The following is a 22314-nucleotide window of genomic DNA, read 5'->3' on the forward strand; positions in this document are numbered from 1 at the left end:
GCTGTGCACTCCCTTTGCAGAAAATGTACATTCACATACACACACATTTGTATACGATGTGTGCAGGGGTTAGGGATGCAACCCCTCAGTGAAAGAATCCCTGTCCCTGATAAAGAACCTGAGCCTGAGCATTTAAATTACTCTCTCAAGCCACAAATATAACCAGAAAACTCCCCCTCCATCATGCTGGTCTTAAAACTACATAGCCAAAATTCAGAGGCACAATTTATGCCACAACTGCAGACTTTGTGGTTTCCGTTTCACATGTGTACTAGCATCTATAAATAATCCCTTATTCTGTGAATAAATTCTTATTTAAAACAGAAGAGAAAAATAGGAAGAGGGCAAAGATAGGGCGGGAAAATCTGTTGACAACAATTTGAAATGCTAACGTTTTTTAGGACAAACTTGAGTGATAGGTGCTTCGGATAGTCTCAGGGATGGGGAAGGGCATGGACAGAACAGGAAATAGAAGTCTCCAGGATTCCACGAGGGCTCCAGGGAAAAGTAGATTCTGTTTCCATTTATCTCTGTTCTTTTCCAAGCCTATAGCCTCAATTCAGAAAGCCACTTGATCTGAGCGTACCTTGGCTCTGCCAACTGTTAAGTGGACCATTGTAAATTTCGTCTACTTTCCTACAGAATTATCTTTTGCAAGGCACTTGGTGAAGCCTTGAGAGGTCATCATCATCATAGAAAGCCTCCTGCAGTCTGAGGGCCCTCCCTCTCCATTCACCCCTGACCCCTGATCACTTGTGCTCCTTAGGGATCCCCAGATGTCAGCCAAGCCTGAACTGAGCATGCCTCTGGGGATCCTACCTGGGCTGGAGGCCACTCATAGTATGTGGTTGCCCTGTGGGCTAGGCTTTGCCCTCAACAAGCTGTGGAACTCTGGGCTGGTCCTCCCAGCTCTCCAGAATTTGATTTCCCAACTGTGAGATGAGGGAGGTGCCTTTTGAAGCTGAGTCTGTAATCTCTAGTCACAAAGGAAAGATTCAAGGATGTCTGTGGATAAAGCTGCCAACAATGCAGCAATTGTTAATTCATAATGCAGTGTGAATTAACTTATTTTAAAGCAATGAAAGAGTGATGGGAGAGGAGAAGGAGGACATTGAGAGATTTCTCCCATTTTTTCTTAGCATTGATCAGACTCTGAATAGGACAGGATTCATGTCCAGAATTCACATGTAAAAGACAAAGGAGAGAATATGTACCTCATCCTAAGAAGACACAAACATGTGTAAAGGCAGGCAAATCTTCTTATTCAAATCCCACCAGTGCTTCAGGATTCGGCTTGAGTCCTACTTCCTACAAAAAAACATCCTCTGATTAAACTATACTGACCACTCTTTTCTCTGACCACCGCAACCCTACTGTTTCCGTTTGTTTGTTTGTTTGTTTGTTATGGAGTTTCACTCTGTCACCCAGGCTGGAGTGCAATGGCGTGATCTCGGCTCACTGCAACCTCTGCCTCCTGGGTTCAAGCAATTCTCCTGCCTCAGCCTCCTGAGTAGCTAGGATTACAGGTGCCTGCCACCACGCCTGGCTAATTTTTAGTGGAGATGGGGTTTCACCATGTTGGTTAGGCTGGTCTCGAGCTCCTAACCTCAGGTGATCTGCCTGCCTCGGCCTCCCAAAGTGCTGGGATTACAGGCATGAGCCACCATGCCCAGACTGCCTTTGTTTTTAAACCCTGGGTATTTTTTCTGCTGTTTCCTGTTTCATCTATACTGATCCTGACTCCTTAATAAGACTAACAGCTTCTTTTTTTATTGTTGTCTTCTCCATTAGTATCCCCATAGCCTTCTATAAAACACATCATTTTTTCAAATCTGTAGAAGTAAATTAAATTGAAAGGCAAAAAAGAATCAGACACATGGCTGGAATTTTTGTTGGCAGAGAAACAGGAGCAGGTTCTGCTGATATGGCTGTTGCCATTCTATCCATATCTAAGTGACATCCAGAGAAGAGCAGTTTTCTTCTCAAATCCTTCAATTATTGAAACCTCACTATGTACCAGGCATTATGCTCATCATAATGTGTGATGACCAGTAGATTTATCTCCTATAGCAGAACAGTGCATTTGCAAGGGCCATTTTTTTTTTTCAAACCCCGCCAAATATGTTAGTCACAAAGGTTAGTTTTTTTCCATATCATCTGGGCAGAAAAGTCAAACCTATGGAAAGTCCTCTCTATGACTCGCAAATGGTCAAAACCCGAGACAAGGTACTTGCATCTTGGTGCTTTCCAAAGCAGAAGGGAAGAACAAAATCAAATCCTGCCTCCAGACATGAACAGGCTGTTCCTTCAAGTCCAAGCCCTTTCAGATAGCAAGTCCTGCCAGAGAGGGCCTCAGAGAAAGAGGAGGGGATGGCCTCTGCCTGCTTTTGCTGGAACAGAGAGGAGAACCCAGGCTGCCCCAGCCAAACTTGGCTTGAACTTATTCACCCAGAAGAGGAAGCTGCCCTAAGGGAAATGAAAAGATTATGTTCAACACCATTTACTGCAAAAAACAAACAAAAACCCTGCCCAAAGCTCGGCCAATGGGAATGCAACAGCACAGAGGCAAAAATAATGTATTGTAAATGTTTTTAAATCATTCTCCATTAAAATTTTTCATTATTTTCTACAAAATACAAATACACTAAGGTTCACATTTGACATGTAAAACATAAAGAGGAAGAAGAGAAATCCACTAGTTTCACTAGTTTGAGGAACAATCACTAAAATGAGACAATGATCTATAGTACATGTATCTTCTAGTTAAATAGGAAAGCAAATTCACATTATCCAGAGTCCTGGGTCATAAAGAACTCAAGTCAGATCTAGTCTGAGGCAGACACTCTAGCTCGTGCCCACACACAGCTGCCCTTCACACTGACTTTAACCCAGGGCTGATTTAACTGACAGACGAGATCTCTCACGATACAGCACAAAACTCTTTCTCCTGGTAAATTTCTTTTCCCAACAAAACAAACACTTGGTTCCCTCACAACAGGCAATTCTGTATCTGTAGACAACCAACACAGTCGCTAATATTCCTCCTACCCCCCAAATAGCTGGCAAAAGCTTACAACAGTTTATTTTCAAAGAAGAGTGGTTCTTCCTGTATCACAACCATCTGTAACAGGATACACAATCATTGCCTGAAGACACTGAGTCCTACAGGAAGGTTTGTAGCACTGGGCAACAAAAAGCCAATGCGTAATATCCAGAGCAGATGTTAAACAGCCTTAATGATTCTCTAATGAAAGTTTATAAAAATATAAATGGAGTGACTATCCAAAGTGATAGTAGTGTGCTCAAAACTCACAGGGACCCATATTTCCAAAAAGGGTGTTCAGGAATCACAGCAACAACGAGGAGCTGCAAAATAATGAAGAAACACATAGCTCCCGTCTGTAACTAGCTATATACATAGATTTCAAAGTAACCTTGGTGGTGTGCCTAAGGCTGGTTGGCTAAGACACTCAGGTACAGGTCATAGAAGTAGACACAGAACCACACTGCTGAGGTCTTCTAAAGTGCCTTCCTTTTCTTCACAGCCTGGCTTAGAGGTAGATCAAATTGAATGGTGGGAGGGGAGGAGGGTGATTTCAGTGAATAATTGGCTTAGTCTTCCTAACCTGGCTGTCTGCCTCTCCCTGCTCTACCAGCTCATGCTTATGCGATCCCACCTAAAAGAAGGCAGTGCACCTCTGCACTAAAGAAAAAGTAGCCCAGATGGGTGGAGTGCTTCAAGAATAGCAGTGAGCCATGATCACGCCACCGCACTCCAGCCTAAGCGACAGAACGAGACCCTGTCTCAAAAAACAAAACAAAATAAAAACAAATAGAATACCAGTGACCTCCCACAGTGGGACATACCCGCTGACCCTATCGCCCCCACCCTAGCTGGCTTCCCGCCTTTGTCAAGACTGGACCCAGCTGAAGCAGTGCTCGGGAGCTGTTTTACTGGGCTTGGAGCCAGACTGCAGAATCAGGAGAGAAAGGAGTCTCCACCCCTCTGGTTGTTGCTGGTGCTTCTGAATTAATCCACATAATCTTTTCTGCAAAACAGAGTGAATTCCCTTCATCTCCAGGACTCAGTGGAGCACTGCTTTCAGACACAGACCAGCCTCCATCACTTCATTCTAAAAAGAAAACACAGATGAACGAAAGTTACTGATTTTTAAAACCATTATTAAATGCTTATGTTTTTATTTCATTTCATTGAATTTTAGTATAAAATCTTAGATAAAATTGCAAGGTTTATACATTCCTAACAGAGGAAATTTAGTCTTCAGTCCACACACACACACACACACACACACACACACACACACACTGCTCTGAATACATTTCAAAAGGCAAATCACACTTATTGTTTCTTATTTGTTTGGGTAGGATGCATGAGAAATAATTTTGATGATGTGGTTTTTGGGTGCTGAAGACATTTTAACATCCAGTCCCTTTTCATAATCTAACCATAAAGTCTAAAATTTCCGTTTCTAAAACATGTAAAATACACTGTGAGAAATTCTGATGAGAGAAATGGTGTGAACCCTACGGCACAGGTACAGGTGCAGATGCAAAGCCCCAAGCAGACACAACACAGGGGGAGCCCGCCGGGGTCTACAGACCAGCAGTCCAGCCTCACCACCACCGACAGGACCAACAAGATTCACTATTCTCCCTACCTGGGGTTTTTTTCCTCTTCTCTCTCACAAAGATCCTGGTTTTGCCTTTTTTCCCTACTCAGTCTACTAGCTGACTCCTTCCCATGTGAGAACAGTACCAAGTACCTCCTCTGTGTCCAAAATAACTCATGATGCTGACCTATTCTTTGACCTTTGTAAAACAGACTTCCCCCTCCTAGCCCAGGGCCCCACTCATCTAGGAGGTAAAGAAGATCAAAGATAGGGAAGGGTGAGGGACGATGGACTTAAAAAATTCCTTTATCATTATATTTTAAGGAAAGTTTTTATTTTTATAAGGCATCCCAATATGCATGCAGTCAGGTCAAAATAATCGCCATATTTCCAAATTAGGGAATGAGAAGCAAACACACACAAAACTCCTCAGGAATCTAAATTGCAATCTAATTTTGGATTCTGCTTCTAAAGTGCACATTTACAAACCCCAAATGGACCACAGGCTGGGCTCAGGGAAATACTTGGAATCCCTGAAATTGTCTGTACAATTTTGTGTTGTGGGGAGAAGTAGGTATATTTTTTTTTTCCTGGGGAGAAGGTACACAGCTGTCTTCAAATTCTCTAAGGGGCACACAAACCAAACAATTTTAAGAATCTTTGTTCTTTGAAGACTAAGAACATTACCATTGTGGGAAACTAGTTGCCCAGGTAATCACAGGGCGGGGATAGTAATCCCCCAAGCCCACAGCCCATGGGCACGTGGAAGCTGGCATACGAACTCACTCCATCCCTCTTGGTCCCTCCCAGGGCCCTGGGCCTCTCCCTGACACATCTTCCCTTTCTCTAGAGTTTGCCTCTGAGCTCATCCCCCATCTGCCTGCATGCCTGCGATGAGTCCCTCTTCTTTCCTCGCTTCCCAACTGCTTCTCTGTGCACCCTTCCCTTTGAGAGGGCAGTGACACTCACATTCTGAAAACATAAAATGGCTCAAATATTGCACATTGATGCTCTGCAAAGTGGGACACGGGGTCACAGAAAACCCCACATTTTCTCAGCATGTCCCGTCAGAAGAAATGTCTGAGAGAAAGCATGCAATTTCCAGAAGAGCAGAGACTTTGTTTCACTCACAGCTGCCTTCCCAGCACCTGCTGGAGCACCAAGCCCTGGGGAAGCAGCTGAGTCTCTTTGGCCAAGCTCAGGGTCTTCTGGGAGCCCTCCTCAGGCCTCACAAGCAGTCTGCCCTTTATCCTGTGCTGTTTGAACCTCTCAGCCTCGGAGGCCTCTTAAACCTTTCCTCAGACCTCTGCCCACCTCCCTGGCCTCCATTTGGAAAGAGCCAGTAACAATTTTTGCAAGGGGCCTAAGAAAATCAAGACCAACCACACCACAGCAGCAGCCCCCACAGGCATCGCAGGCCTCTTTACACAGGAGGAGGCTAAAGGTTTGTGGTTTTTTTTTTTTCTTTTGAAACGGAGTTTCACTCTTGTCACCCAGGCTGGAGTGCAATGGCACGATCTCGGCTCACCGCAACCACCGCCTCCCAGGTTCAAGCGATTCTCCTGCCTCAGCCTCCCGAGTAGCTGGTATTACAAGCACCTGCCACCATGCTCAGCTAATTTTTGTATTTTTAGTACAGATGGGGTTCCGCCATGTTGGCCAGGCTTGTCTCGAACTCCTGACCTCAGGTGATCCACCTGCCTCGGCCTCCCAAAGTGCTGAGATTACAGGCGTGAGCCACCACGTCTGGCCTTTTTTTTTCTTTTTAAAATTCCTGTAATTGGGGCACAGTCTCTTCACTCCACACACATATAGTGTCTGCCTGACCCACAGACACACTTTATTCAGGATGCTCTGTGAGGAAGATCTCCAGTTATGAGACTTTTCCAGTGAGCTAAAATTTGGCCTTCTGAATGGCATTCTTAAGAACTGTTTTACATAACGTTCTGCCTTCTTAGGCCAACATTACTGTTGCCTCTCATCCTCAAGAGACAGTGTCATCATCATAATAAACACCTTGTCTTGTACTATGCACCAACACTTGTGCTTTTAACCCCCTGTTCCATGCTTTTGATTCTAGACCGTTAATGCACCTGCTGCCAACCACAACTACTCCTAATTTGCCTTTCATTCATTCAACTAGTATTTACCGAGAACCTACTAATGTGGAGAAAGTGATTCTGATGGACTGTGGATGAGAACATAAAATATTCAAGATTGTTGGCATTATGGGCTAAATAAGAGCAAACAAGCCTCCGAGCAAGGTATCAGAAAGTGAGATCAGCAGCAAAGGCCAGAGCTTCACTACAAAGCAATGGAAAGACATTTTGAGGGCTTGAAGCCATTTGGCCTTCTGACCTTCCTTTCTGTCAGGTTTTGTTCCAAGTGTCAAAAGTTCTCAGATTCTGATAAATGGGGTGTTTGTTACATTTATTAAACAACGTATCTATTTCCTTGTTCTGTTCTTCATTTTAAAAGTTGACGAGTAAATTTGTCAAAATTTTCTAAGTAAAGGAATAAACTCGTCTTTGTATACCCCTCTATTAATTTCTTAATGGTCTCAGTGGCCTTCAACAGAAAAAGAAATAGGTTCCCCATATTGAGATACTCTTTCAGCAATTTAGCTGTATAATTTATTTCCAATTCTTCAATTCTTACTTCTCTTGTGAAACCACAGTATCTCCATAAAGGTTGCTAATCATGTTGTAAAGTAGGATACAGGGCTTAGAATGTGGGTGAACTGCATGAGGAAACATGTAGCAATGTTCATCTTTATAGTTGAATCATCTTTTCCATAATTGCTCCCCAACTACACTGTCTAATTATGGAGGGCACGGACTGTGTAGCCTCCACAGAGAGGGGAACATCACCTCACAGCAACACCATGTGCTGAGGGGATGAGTGAATAAATGAATAGTCTGACACAGTACCAAGTCACCACAGTTGCCAAATCGAACCAAGCCAATTTGACCCTAATCTGGTTCACCTGTTTACTGTCACAACTCTGACTTCTTGACTTGCTCTACTTACCACAGAGCAAGAGTGACGCTGGATCAAGCCCCAGACTCTCACAACCAGGTATATGCTGATCATGGAAATCCTGTAGCAAAACGCCCAGCACCAACTCCTCACTCATCATATACTTCATAAAATTTTCATCATCTGATGGAACCCCAAATTGCAGGTCATACATTACTGTGGCATTTTCACCACTGAAAGGCAAACCAGAGACATTAAAACATAAACAGCATCATACTGCAACTCAAGACATGAATTTAAGGAATAACTTTTTTTTTTTAGTTTTGCATGTTCTTCCAGTACAAAATAGCAAAGAATGTTCTGTCTTGGAAGAACATACTGTCCTATAAGAATCCTCTTCCATAGATTCATCACAAAAAGTTGAGGTGATCCTAACCTCCTCCTTCCACCCAGTACCCATCGTCTAGGGATCCACTGGGAGAGGCCATCAGAGGGAGAGGTGCAGCCCATCTCCGGTCAAGATGCTGAGAAGATCCCAGGCTTGACCCATCATCTGTCCCAACCCCAGCCTTCATCCCTTAAGGCAAGCCAGGGAAGCCTCCCCTTTTCTCCACACACGTTCCTTCTTCATGTTCTCAGCATTGCCCCCACAAAGGTGTGACAGGGATATTTAGTTTAACCAATTCTTTATTTGACCTATAAAAATGTTTAAGGCACAGCCAAAGTTTCCTACCATTGGCTGGGTCCAGAACTTCTGAACGTTGACAGAGACCACCCTATGTATCAGCAACAAATCAGGCTTCCCTAGTTTGTCCCCAAAGTGAAAAACTTTTCTGTCCCATTTCCAGAGGCCCCTAGGGCAAGATAACCAAGTCCTGTAACTCTCAGTAATGGGACCTAAGGAAAGGGCATTTTCATCTTCCTAGAACATTTTTTCCCATTTCCAAAATAAAAATAATCAAGGGCTACCCTCCATTAATTAGTGTCTAATGCTACTTTTTAAATGCTACTTCAACAATTAGTTTATTCATAGTTATCCTATAACTTTTGTTCAAGATGGGCCAGATTAAAAACCAGCAATAAAATAATGAGCAGGAGGCCACATCTGAGACTACCACCTTGGGGAAGTTTTGCAGATGCACCAGTCCCATTAGTGTGAATCAGGCCACTGCCCTTGCCAAGGATAGGCAAAGAGCTCCCTCTTCTGGCCACAGGTCACATAGGCCGATACTCTTGGATCTTACAAGGTGGCTGACAATTGAGTTTATAAACTCTACTATGGCTGGGAGATGTGCCAGATCCTGCAGATCAAATGAATAATGGAGAGTCAGGACTCTGAAGAAACTCATAGTTTCAAGGATGCCACTACAGGAGGGCCGAAAAATGCACTTTCAAACTGCAATCCAGCTACCCTAGTTCGCAGGTGTCATAACTTGTTCCCTGAGCTCTGCCCTCTAATTATCGCTAATGATGATCAACACCTACACAGCCAGCCACCCTGCATTCCCAGGGGCAAGGACCTGGGCTGGCTAATGAAGAGGGCCAGAGTCTGACTTTCAGAAGACTAGGTCAGAAGCTGAATAGGAAAATCAGGCCACCTAGCCTGGCCTGGCCAGCCTATCCTAATCCCCCATGGAAGGTCACAGGGTAAATTTACATAAGGCTATTTTGAGAAAAGAGCAATTTTCAGGGCCTTTCGCCCAGCTGTCCACCACTGGAGTGAGTCTAGCAGCCGATAACCAAAGGGCATTTTTCCAGGTTCTAGCTGGGCCAGTCCAGGGCTGAGGTCACGATGCCCCTGTAGACACAAACGCATGTGCCAGGGATTTAGCCGCCTCCCGCCCATGTGCAGCAGCACCCTTTGGGAAGCAATGGCTTTTCTTCCTCAATTCAATACTTTAGAACCTCTGTCTGGACTTCTTGAAATAAAGTGCAGAGATGTCACCATAAGTACCATGTACATTGGGTCTGTTTTGTTTTGTCTCCTTTGAGTCTCTCTGTGTCACAGGCTGGAGTGCAATGGTGCCATCTCAACTCACTGCAAACTGTGACTCCCTGGTTCAAGCAATTCTCCTGCCTCAGCCTCCCAAGTAGCTGGGTTTACAGGCACGTGCCACCACGCCCAGCTAATTTTTGTATTTTTAGTAGAGACGGGGTTTCACCATGTTGGCCAGGATGCTCTCAATCTCATGACCTCGTGATCTGCCTGCCTCGGCCTCCCAAAGTGCTGGGATTACAGGTGTGAGCCACCATGCCCAGCCCATTGGGGGTCTTTAAAGAAGGAGATCAAAGGCAGCCTGCACCGTATGTATCTGTACACTTCAAGTCTGTTTGGCCCCACACCATGGTGCTACCTACCGCCTGCTTTATGTGCCTCCCCTCCCAGGTCTGCTAATATTAGGGTTTGGAGAACTTACAGTTTGAAAGGGGAATCTCAATATAATACAACTTTTGATGGTCATATTCCAGAGACATCTCAGGCATAATGGATAATGAAGCTTTGATGTAAATTTTAAGTCATCTCCAATAGTCCCAATGATGTAAAAGGATAATAAATGGACTCTACACACATACACCCTGATGCCTCCATCTCAAGAACATTAAAGATGAGGAGGAAATTTAAAAAATAAAAAATACATATGGGTGTGTATATCCTATGTGTGTGTAGTATCTGTGGTGCCTATGGTAGATACATGAACAGAAGTAATTACACTCAACTCTTGACAGCTATTAACTCCATGGAAGGGAATGGCATTAGTTATTGGTGGTGGCAGTGGAGAAGAAAGGAGGCAGAAGGTAGACTTTTCCTGTGCATACCTCTTTATGTCTTCTTTAATTTTTATTTATTTTTATTTTTTTGACAGAGTCTTGCTCTGTCACTCAGGCTGGAGTGCAGTGGCGCAATCTCGGCTCACTGCAACCTCCCCTTCCAAATTCAAGAGATTCTCCTTCTTGGCCTCCTGAGTAGCTGGGATTAGAGGCACCCACCAACACACCTGGCTAATTTTTGTATTTTTAGTAGAGACGGGGTTTCACCACGTTGACCAGGCTAGTATTGAACTCCTGACCTCAAGTGATCCACCCGCCTTGGCCTCCCAAAGTGCTGGGATTACAGGCATGAGCCACCACGCCCGGCCCCTCTTTACATCTTTAATACTAAACAAGGAGAATGTACTCCTGTATTACTTGTGCTCCTCAAAAGCAAATGCCTATACATATATCACTCACATCACAGCACGACCTGAGATCTATTTCTACTTCTACCCTTAGCTTATTTGAGCATTCATTGTTAAACAGGAATGGTTTACCTGGGACTGGCTTTTCCTCTCTTTTGTGTGGCCCTGGTTGAATCATACCATTAATCTGGGCTTCCTTTTTCTCATTTGTAAAATAAGGGAGTTGAGCCTGTTGGTGTAAAAGACCTTCCCAGCACTGACATTCTGTGATTCTATTACAGGTTCCCTTCACGCTCTGAGGCTCTGGGAATCCCTGCTAGGTAAATGCTGAAGGGTGGGGTGGGGGGATCTCTTTCCAGAGAAAGAGAGCAAAATGTAATGTTCCACACTCTTACCTGAAGTCCACTATTTTAACTGAAGTAAAATAACGACTCAGAGAGGGCGATGTACTGTACACATCTGTGAGCTAAAACAAACAGAAGCAAATTAAACCACACACATTACTGACAGATCATATTACACATCACCTGACAAAGCAAAGCTGTTTCTAAGGCAGAGGAGATTCCACTGTAGCCTGGAATCAACTTATCTGGAAGCTCTGGATCAAGAATTGAGCCCACCATAAACCAAAACTCAAGTTAATGCTACTTCAAAAGAACTCCATTTATAAGGACCAAATGACTCAGTTTCTCTCAGAAGTTGCAATGGCACCCTGTGGCCATAGTGGTGAGAATGTCAGCAGCTGGAGCCCACACAGACCTCACAGACCATGGGAAGGAGAGAAGAGAAGACCCCAAAATGGCTGCTGGACAGCAGCAGCACAGACCACTTAGCACCTGGGACATTGCTTAGCCCAGGGCTTCTTTCTCCCTTCTCCAGCGCTTCAGTGTAAAGACAAACAGCCATGCTAAGCCATGGGTCTAGCACATCCCCTGGACAAAGAGACAAAGAGGGGAACTGCAAAATATGGAGGCTTTATTTTATGCATGAAATATTGCAAGCATCATAAAAAATAATGACACCTGTGTTTCCACTACCTAGCTTTCATGTCTTCACATTTGCTATACAGGGTTCGGCCCTTTAATTTAAGAAACAAAATAAAGCTAAAGTGACTCCTACATACTATTCAGTTCCTCCTCTCTCTCTTCCTTAGTACTAACCATCATTCTGAAGCTGGCATGCATCCTTTCTTTGCATATTTTTACAAATTACTACTTACTTATGTAATCATAACAAAATATAATTTGTGTTTTTATTCAAACAAAAGGCATCATATTCTACATAATCTTCTAAAACTTGCTTTTTTTCACTCAAAATTACATTTAAGATTTACCCATAAAGTAAATCTCAATGAAAGGCGTTCACCTAACTCCTGCACAGATTTCCTTTAAATGAGTATACCAGCCTATCCACTCCTCTACTGATGATCACATGCACTATTCCCAATTTTCCCCTATCACAACTTATGCTGAAGCAATCATCCTTAATGTCTCCATGCATCTCTTCTTGGACACGCAGGAGTTTCCAATGGGCATATGCCAAGAAAAGGAATTGTTGGGTTTAAGGGTAGGTGCATTTCCAACTTCACAAAATTGTTCTCCCTTTCCCACCCCTCCCAGCAATGTATGCATATCCATTTCACGTTGTTTTAATTTGTACTGCCTCGCTTACTAGTGAGGTTGAACATCTTTTCATATGTTTATTAACTCTTTGGGACTTCTCATCTCTGAATTTCTCACTCATTTCCTTTACTTCTCTTGGCTTTCTGTCTTTTTTTTTTTTTTTGAGACGGAGTCTCGCTCTGTCGCCCAGGCTGGAGTGCAGTGGCGCAATCTCGGCTCACTGCAAGCTCCGCCTCCCGGGTTCACGCCATTCTCCTGCCTCAGCCTCTCCAAGTAGCTGGGACTACAGGCGCCCGCCACCACACCCGGCTAATTTTTTTTTGTATTTTTAGTAGAGACGGGGTTTCACCGTGGTCTCGATCTCTTGACCTTGTGATCCGCCTGCCTCGGCCTCCCAAAGTGCTGGGATTACAAGCGTGAGCCACCGCGCCCCACCTATCTTTTTCTTATCTATCTGAAGTGGTTAGTTTCATATTCTGGATACTAGTTGTTGATATTATGTTACAAGTGTCTTTTCCCAGGCATTGAGTAGTTGTGTTTCAGAAATCTGAATCCTAAACTAGTAGTACTAGGAACATGTGCCATCCCCAGCTACAGCCATTATGGCTTAATGACCTATCACTTTTTTCAATAACAAGCAGTCGAACATACAAAAAACAGCAGTGCCCTATGGGGAGCTTACCCTGTTTCCCCTCAACTCCATATGGAATGTCAAGGACGCTGCACTTCCACAATACACTCCCATTTAACTCAACATGTACAACCCATCTCTCAAAGAGAGAACAAAAGATGAGAGTGCCTGCTATTTCTGCTCTTCTAATCTTGTCATTATTGATGTGATCTTTATAAAAACCTGGCAAAACAGGCATTAATATATCTCCCCTTTTTACTGGAAAATTAAACAGCACTCCATTCCATGAGATGAAGAAAACCTGTCCCAGTCACTGTGCTAGTAAATGGAGAAGCCAAAATTCAATCCTACGTGTTATGAACACTAAAAACCAGCTTCTTCCCATCTTACCACACTACCCAGTGAAGAAGAAATTGATATATATACAGTGAAGGAAAGTGTCTCCTGAATATCAAGGAGGAAAGAAGCTTAAAGTGACAAAAACTTTCAGAGAAAATGACTGGGTCATCGTACAGCTCTTAAGCCCCAATGCACAGGATGTTGCCGATAGGCTGACAGTCATTTAGAAAACTCAGGAACTAGGAAAGCAGCTTTCACAGGGATGCTGTGATGGGGAGGAGGATGAGGATGCTGTAGAGGAGAATCTTTTCAAGCACTAATGTCAAGCACTCGTGTCTCTCTCTTCCTTTTGGATTGAGCTTCCTATGGCAAGAGTGATATTTATCCTTCCTTCCAGTCTTCTCTGCTTCCTCCTTCCCTTCTTTCCTTTATTAATCTTTAGGGCCCAGCACAGTGTTTTGCACATAACAGGCTTTCAGCAAATTTTTAAGTTAAAATTTTAAGGTAACATATGGAGTGGTCGACTAGATCATTTTTAGTGTTCACTCGAAGATTCTTTTTGATCATGCTCCTCTGCTGTCCTTAGGACATATTTACATTTGGGGACCTGTTAGTCACACTGTCCACTTTTGGCCCAAAGAAGTGAAATAGGGGGGTTCCTCAACACTTAGTCTGGTGTCTCCCACACAATGTCTATGAGGCTTGGTGCAAACTGAGCAAGGAGTTCAGCGAGTTAATTAGCTGAGTCTGATGCAGTGGCTAATTAGAGACCAGCTTCCAGAATAAGAGAGGTGCCATCATTAACTCCTAACCCATGCACAGGGTGTGGTAGTTCACATGTAACTAACAGGCTGGCTTAAGCAGAGTAACGGCCCCAACCCTGAGAGGAAAACACTGTGGCAGTGACACATGGCAGGGCCTGTGTTCAGAAAAGTCAAGGGAAAGGGCATAAAGTTCCAGTACTGTGATATAATAACAATATGTATACTGTTTAGTCTCTGCCCCAGTTCCTGGCACAGAATTCCTAAAACCCTTGTTACTTCCTGAGTGACAGGGGTGCCGGGTACATCTTTTACTCTGACATTTGGTCTTTACCCCAGCTCCTGCCACAGACCTGCTCCTAAATCTCTTGCAGTTTCCTGGGTTATAGGAGTGTCTTTATTCCTGATGAGGCAACTCTTGGCGGGCTGCTGGATGGGGGCTGATCATCAGAAAGACCAAGGCGCAGCTAGAAGCTTGGAACTTTCAGCCAGTGTGGTGGAGTGGGATAGTGCACGCATGTAATCCCAGCAACTCGGGAGACTGAGGAGGGAGAATCGCTTGAGGCCAGGAGCTTGATATCAGCCCAGGCAATATAGTGAAAACTGTCTCAAGAAAAAAAAAAAAAAAGAAGAAGAAGAAGAAGAAATCTAAAGCTTTTGGCTCCACCTCCACCCCCATCCTCCGGAGCGGAGAGAGGCTGGAGAGCAAGCTAATAATCTATCATGCCGATGTGATGAAATCTCCACAAAAATCCTAAAAGACAGAGTTTGGAGAGCTCCCAGGTGGCTGAACACATTTACAAGGGAGAGTGGCACACCTGAAAAGACATGGACACCCCCGTTCCATCCCACATGTCCACCCTATGTACCTTTTCATCTGGCTTTTGATATCCTCTATTCTCTGCAGTGTGCCCATAAATGTAATGCTTCCCTGAGCTCTGTGAGCCATTCTAGCAAATAATCAAACCCAAGGCGGGGGGATTTTAGAAACCTCTGATTTGCAGCTGGTTGGTCAGAAGCACAAGTGACAACCTAGACTTGTAACTGGCATCTTTTTTTTGAAACGGAGTCTCGCTCTGTTGCCCAGGCTGGAGTGCAGTGGTACAGTCTCGGCTCACTGCAAGCTCCACCTCCCAGGTTCACACCATTCTCTTGCCTCAGCCTCCCGCAACTGGCATCTTAAATGAGGGAAGTTTTGTGGGGCTGAACCCTTAAACTGTGGGGTCCGCACTAACTCCAGGCAGATCATGTCAGAATTGAACTGGATTGCAAGACATCCAGCTGGTGGCAGATAATTGGTTGGTGTGGAAACACACACACACACACACACACACACACACACACACGGCCAAAGAATTGTTCTGCATTGAATGTGGGTATAGAGAAAAAAATAGTTTTTCCTCCACAAATACGCACTTCCATTTACCTTTTATATCCAGAAACTTCTGAAACTTGACCTAATGGAAGAAAGGAGTTATTAACCTGACAATAAGACAGCAGTACCTTTAGGTGCTAATTTTTGTTCCTGAGCATATTTGGTTGATAAATGAAGGGCAGGAATCTGTCACCTCACTATGCCTTACTTTGATCATCTGTAAATAAGATAATTCTTTTAAAATGTTTCTCAAGTTATTTTTACGTAATCTCATTTGCACCTGAGGTATACAGAGAACGTGCACTGGTTTCCATTTATCAGAGAAGAAACTGGCTCAAAGGAATCTGTGGACCCACCACAGCCATCGATGTCAGTCCCTGTTCCTTTGCCACTACCTAGTGATGAGCTCAAAATACCCAGAGAATTTCCTCGTATCTGACTCTGTGCAAGATATATGGTTGTAAAATGAAAAATGAACATTCATTTACCTTTGAAATAGACAGTCTACTCTGCAACAGGTGACACATGTGGATGCTGACTCATCTTATTTCTGCTCAGAAAATGCAAAACCTCTCCATTAAAAAAGCAGCCAAGAGGAAAGTAACAAGAAGTGTCTCACTCAGCAACTTGCCCCAGGAAGCAGGTGGAAGGAAACGAGAAAAGGGAGCTGAAGACAAGACATAAATGAAGAGACTTCAGGGATTTGAGGGAAAGGGTGGTGGGGGTGAGGGATAAAAGAGGACAAATTGGGTACAGTGTACACTGCTTGGGTAATGGGTACACCAAAATCTCAGAAATCACCACTAAAGAACTTATTCATGTAACCAAATCCCACCTGGTCCCCCAAAACCTATGGAATAAAAAATAAAAATAAATAAATAAATTTAAACAACCTAAAAAAATTTAAAGATATAAATGAAGAGAAGGAGAAAGAGAAACCTGGAGTAATCATCACAGGATACCAACTCCTGTGATAAAAGAAGCAATTAAATCTCATGCATGGGTACCCAGAAACTGACTCTGATGTGACCTGGATGGAATCGCCTCTTCAGGAGCTTTTGTAGGAATCAAATCGAATGGAAGTTAGATAAACAGCACTCACTCCATTCAACCTAGCAATGGCAGAGAAGAATCTAATGGAGGGCAGGCTGCTCTTGCCTAGATTTTCTTATCAAAATTTCTGGATCTGGCTGTGAACCACTCTGTCTTTGACAGGATGATCAGGATGCCCCACCCAACCGTCCTAGTCTGGCTGCAGAGCTTCCACCTTCCACAGAGGGTTCATTCTCATGGGTTTCTCACCTCATGACCGACACCGCCATCCATCTGCCCAATCACTTAACTGGAGCTTGCAGTCATGCTCTCCTCACCACCACCCAATCAGTCACGGACTCTTGTTGAGTAAGAATACCTCTTAAATCTCACGCAAATCTTCCTTATTTTCCTGACACTGCCCTAGTTCAAGCCTCCCTCATTTCTCACCTGGACCATTGTAACACCTTCTAACTGATCTCTTCCTCCTGGCTTTCTCCACCAAAACACAGAAAGGCTAAAAGGAAAAATCTAACTGTGTCAATCTGCTGATTAAAATATTTTGGTGCCTTACCGAAGAGTGGGAAAGCCTTCATGACCTGACCCCTGCCTTCCTTTTTAGCCTCATCTCTGCAAGCTGTCACCACAAAGCATGGGAAGGCCACAGTACACTACTTTGCAGATCCTTTAATGTCCCATGCTTTTTTATTTAGAACAATTCCTACCTCATTTCAAAACTCATCCTGAGCATCACTTCACTAAACGGCCTTTCATGCCTTCATCTTCACCTCAGGTAGCTCAGATGCCCCTCCTTTGCCGTTGTAAAACACACTAGAACATATCACACTATTATAAAACTATCTTTTTAGTTATTTCCTGTGCTTGGACTGTGAGACCACTGAAGGCACAGACAATGTGGCCCTGTCACTTGGCACGCTGTCTAGCACATTACAGACCCTCAATGAATACTACAGGTTGAATTAAATATAGGACCTGAGGTAGTAAAAGAACAGTGTCCTCCAGCATTTATGCAGCTGGAGGCCAGGACTCTTCTCTCTGGCTTTGCACTACAGTAAAGACATTTACTTACTTTTTTAACAAAGTTTTATTTTAGGCTCAGGAGAATACATGTGCATGTTTGTTATATAGGTAAACTCATGTCATGGCGGCTTGTTGTACAGATTATTTTGTCACCCAGGTACTAAGCCTAGTACCCAATAGTTATTTTTTTTTCTGCTCCTCTCCCTCTTCCCACCCTCCGCCCTTAAGTAGGCCCCAGTGTCTGTTCCTCTCTTCGTGTCTACGTGTTCTTATCATTTAGCTTCCACTTGTAAGTGAGAACATGTGGTATTTGGTCATAAAATATATTTATAAGCATCATTTTCTGCTAAAATCCAGACAAAGAATCCAAAATTGAAGCTACTTACTCTATAGCTCTACGCCAATTATTCTAGCAAAACTCATATTCTAATGTCAAGAACTCCTTAGGCAATACATAAGATGGAATTACCCTTTCGGTGAGCAGGTGAGGCAATTCCTCTTGAGCAACACACTCCTCTGGAATCTTCAGCATGACGAAGAATGTTTTATTTGATGATAATTCAAGTATTTCATTTTCATCTTCATCAACATAAGTTACTAAAGAGAGTAGGGGAGGTGGAAATGAAAAACAAAAGTAAACACCTGCATATAATAATAACTTATTTATTCCATTGACTGCCATACTTAAACATAACTATGACCATCAAGGGTAAAGGCTGAACACAGCAAGCAAGTATAAGCAGAAATGCTTTCTCCACTCAGTAAAATTGAGTAAAATACAGGAGTTTGCCTCCATCAAAATAAAAAGTTTGTTTTATGGCAAAGGGGTCTCAGATTCCACTGAATACAGACTGGAGAAAGGGCCCGAGGGAGTAGGAAGAATATGAACTTCCTTATTAGACTGAACCTGCAGCTTAGCTAGGTACACAGGTGTCAAGGCAGGTACTGGGAGACAGTGGGGGTGGCTAAACTATACTCAGAGCCCCAGGGTGTGCAGGAATTGTTCAGTTCAATGAATTAGCATGTATTAGGGTCAAGGTATATTTATAGACTCAGTTCTGAAATCATTTACATTTTATAAATGGGAAAACAGACCCAGAGTGTTGACAAATTTACCTAAAACAATGAGTGATGGAGGACAGAAAGTGGGAGCAAGCAACTGCATTGACTCACCTCCCAGTTCTGTGCTGGCAAAGACCACCATGAAGAAGTGACATCATTGACCCAAACAACAGAGGTGGGACTAGAAAATGAGCTTGCGAGTTCATGTCTTGAAGTCTCCCCAGGAAGACAGAGGATGAGCATGAAGCCATCGCTCTAGACTATGTCTCACAGGACAGGTATGTTGACATGCTCTGCTTGCAGAAGGAAAGCTAAACTATACTCAGAGCCCCAGGGTGTGTAGGAATTACATTCCTGGGACAATTAGTTATGTGTTGCTGCTTGTGTTTAATGACCGCTATCTAATTGATTTTTAAGTAGTTGGAACTAAAGGAAAATCACACAAAGTGAGGGGCCAGGCGCCAGAAGCTAGCACTAGTGTGCTAATTATGCTCCCCTGGCTCCACGCCAGCCTCACCAGCTGGCCCCACACAGGAGACCACCTCTCTGGCCCTGAGAAAGGCGTAGGAGGGAGGAACCAGGTGCTTATATTGCCATAGACTTTAAGACCATAGTGGAATAAATTCAGTGTTTGAGATGGAAGGACAGGTAAAAAGGAGGAAGATTCCTGGTATTCCTGTTACTTATTCTGTGAGGACATCTGGAGATATGAGGCATTAGGAGCAAGGAATGTGCAGAAAAGAGTTAATACAGCAGGTCTGAGATTGCTAGCATAAGAAATGCCTCCTCGAAATTGGTCCTGGCTAGTGTCTGAGAACCTGGATTTTCCACTGATGAGAGGGGCTCACTGTGCCTCAACTGTTTGTACAATGTGGCTAACATCTCCTTTCCTTCTGACAGTCTGGATTTTTGGTGCATAGTAGGCAGAGGCTACGTATATGACCAACCTCCAGTGAAAACCCTGGGCACTGAATCTCTAATAAGCTTCCCTAGTAGATGAGATCTCACATGTGTTGTCACAGTCTATCGCTGGAGGAATTAAACAGGTCTGGTGCAACTCCATTGAGAGATGACACTTGAAAGCTTGCTCCTGGTTTTCTCTGGATTTTGCTGTAATTAATCATTTGATGTAATGTATCCTTTTGCTGTAATAGATCATAGTGATCAGTAGGACTACATGCTGAGTCCTGTGTATCCTCCTAGCAAAATTGTTGAATCTAGGAGTAATCTTGGGGACCCCCAAACATAGGGAATTATCCCTGCGTCCTTACTTGTTGTAAGTCATGACATTATGTTGTATGATTTAAAAAAAAAGTTATGCCTTCATAGCCAAAAAATTTGCTAAGTGCAGGAAATAGTAACAAAGCAAAGAAAAAAATACTAATAATCTTGCAATCAAGAGGGTTTTTTCCTCCTGTACTTGATATTATATATTTAAGGTCTTAACAAATAGGTAATTTATATCCTGCTTTTTGTTGTTTGCTGCCGTTATTGCTTACTTATCCTGATTGTTTTGTTGTAAACATATCAAAAGCCATTTCCCATGTGCTTAAAATTCCTTGCAAAGATTATTTTAATGGCTTCATAATGTTCATAATAGGCTCACCTATTTTCTTAAATATGACATTTATCATTTTCAGCTTTCTACTTCTATAAATAATATTTCGATGGGTATCTCTGAGCCCTATACCCACCATGTAGATTTCCATAACACATATCAATGCCTCAGAAAACAATAGGGGATGCCAAGAGGATAGATACAAGATTCAAATAACTGCTAAACTCAAGGACACTGAGAAGAGATGCCAAGTGTGAAAACAGGCCTCCCATAATAGCTCTAATGACACATATTTGATGTGTATCATCCAAATCATGAATCTGTACCAAGACTATCTAAATAGTTGTGTGTGTCAAATAATAACAATAGTAACAATGACAGACTTACTCAGTCAGGAGAGCTTTTATGTCACTAATGAGATAATCTGGGCTGTACTTATTCGTGTAGAAAAAACATATTTTTAAAAAATCACAAAAATGTGTTGTATGTTGAAGGAACATGAAAACAGTTCTTTGGCTAGAATATAAGAAATTAACCTTGAGAGACAGCCCTTAAATGCCAGATACCTTCAAGGGGTGGTGGAATGTTGTTAAACATCTCCCATGAAGAAAGTAGAGGCTGGTGTTTAATGGAGGTTAATCAGGTGGTCATGGATGGGATAAAATGAAACGAGGAGAGATGAGGCAGAGAGGCCAACAGGCATAAGTTTGGAACAGACTGATTTGACTGACAGCAGTGGGAACAAAAAGAAAAAATTAATGAGAAAGCCCAGGATAGTAGAAACAGAGCTGGCTTTAAAGGTAGCCAGACTTAGTCCAAACTCCTGCTGGCTATTTGTTAGCCAGGTGACCTTGAGCAAGTCACTTAAATCTCTGAAGCTACTTCTCCAACAGAAATATCAACACCTACAATGTAGGTGATAGTAAAGATGAAGACCAATGTGCATAAAATATCCTGCATCGTGCCTTGTAGTAAGTGGGAAAGTTACTATCAAGACACTACCAAGGAATAACTGGTAAGATTTGGCCATTATCTAGATATGGGAAAGAAGAAATCAAAAAGGTTTCCAAGATATCAAGCCCAGGAACAGGAAGAATAATAGCTACTGTATTAAGTATGACATGAAAACATTCTGCTATGCACTTTATGAATATAATTTTCCTCACATAATCCTCACATCAACCCAATGAGTTAAATACTGTTGTTTTCATTTTTAAATGAAGACATTGAGGCTTAGAGAAAACGCATAATTTGTTCGGGTCAATGAATTAGCATGTATTAGGGTCAAGGTATATTTATAGACTCAGATTCCGAAATCCTTTACATTTTATAAATGGGAAAACAGGCCCAGAGGGTTGACAAGTTTGCCTAAAGTTACACAACTGGATAGTAGCAGAACTAAAATAAACTTGGTCTTATATAAAGGGTGAGTGAATGGGGAAAAGATAAGCAAATTGGGATAAAGGATATGGTATGGTCTGAATGTTTGTGTCTCCCTGAAAAATGCATATGTTGAAATCTAACCACCAATGTGAGCGTGTATTAGTCCATTCTCACACTGCTATAAAGTACTACCTGAGACTGGGTAATTTATGAAGAAAAGAGGTTTAATTGTCTTACATTTATGCAGGCTTAACAGGAAGCAAGGATGGGAGCCCTCAGGAAACTTACAATTATAGCAGAAGGCTCAGGGGAAACAACCATGTCTTATCATGAGGGACCAGGAGAGAGAGACAAAGAGCAAAGAAGGAAGAGCCACACACTTTTAAACCATCAGATCTCATGAGAATTCACACACTATCATGAGAATAGCAAAGGGGAAATCTACCCCCATGATCCAATCACCTCCCACCAGGCCCCTCTTACCATTCAATGTGAGATTTGGACAGGGACACAAATCCAAACAATATCAGATGGTCTTAGAGGGTGGGGCCTTTAGGAGGTGATTAGATCATGAGGGGAGAGCATTTATGAATGGTATTAGTGCCCTTATAAAAAAGGCCGAGAAAGCTGCCTTTCCCCTTATACCGTAGAAGATATAGCTAGAAGGCATGATCTACTAAATAAAAAGTGTGCCCTCACCAGACAGCAAATGTGTGCTGATGCT

At 43.0% G+C, this 22314-nt stretch overlaps 1 protein-coding gene across 1 annotated transcript in view; it reads right to left on the reverse strand.

The window, feature by feature from the left end:
* Nucleotides 1-2559: 2559 nt before the first annotated feature.
* The window catches only part of CUNH3orf52 (chromosome unknown C3orf52 homolog), a 32496-nt gene continuing 12741 nt past the window's right edge, over nt 2560-22314 (reverse strand). Inside the window, exons 3-6 of the mRNA XM_032150203.3 lie at nt 18057-18184; nt 11182-11252; nt 7662-7843; nt 2560-4133 (exon numbers count right to left, since the gene is read on the reverse strand). Of these exons, the coding sequence (XP_032006094.1) occupies nt 4129-4133; nt 7662-7843; nt 11182-11252; nt 18057-18184 (386 nt within the window). The 3' untranslated portion in view covers nt 2560-4128. The remainder of the gene's footprint in view (nt 4134-7661; nt 7844-11181; nt 11253-18056; nt 18185-22314) is intronic.

Source organism: Hylobates moloch, unplaced genomic scaffold (genome assembly GCF_009828535.3).
Source record: "Hylobates moloch isolate HMO894 unplaced genomic scaffold, HMol_V3 SCAFFOLD_4, whole genome shotgun sequence".
Classification (NCBI taxonomy): domain Eukaryota; kingdom Metazoa; phylum Chordata; class Mammalia; order Primates; family Hylobatidae; genus Hylobates; species Hylobates moloch.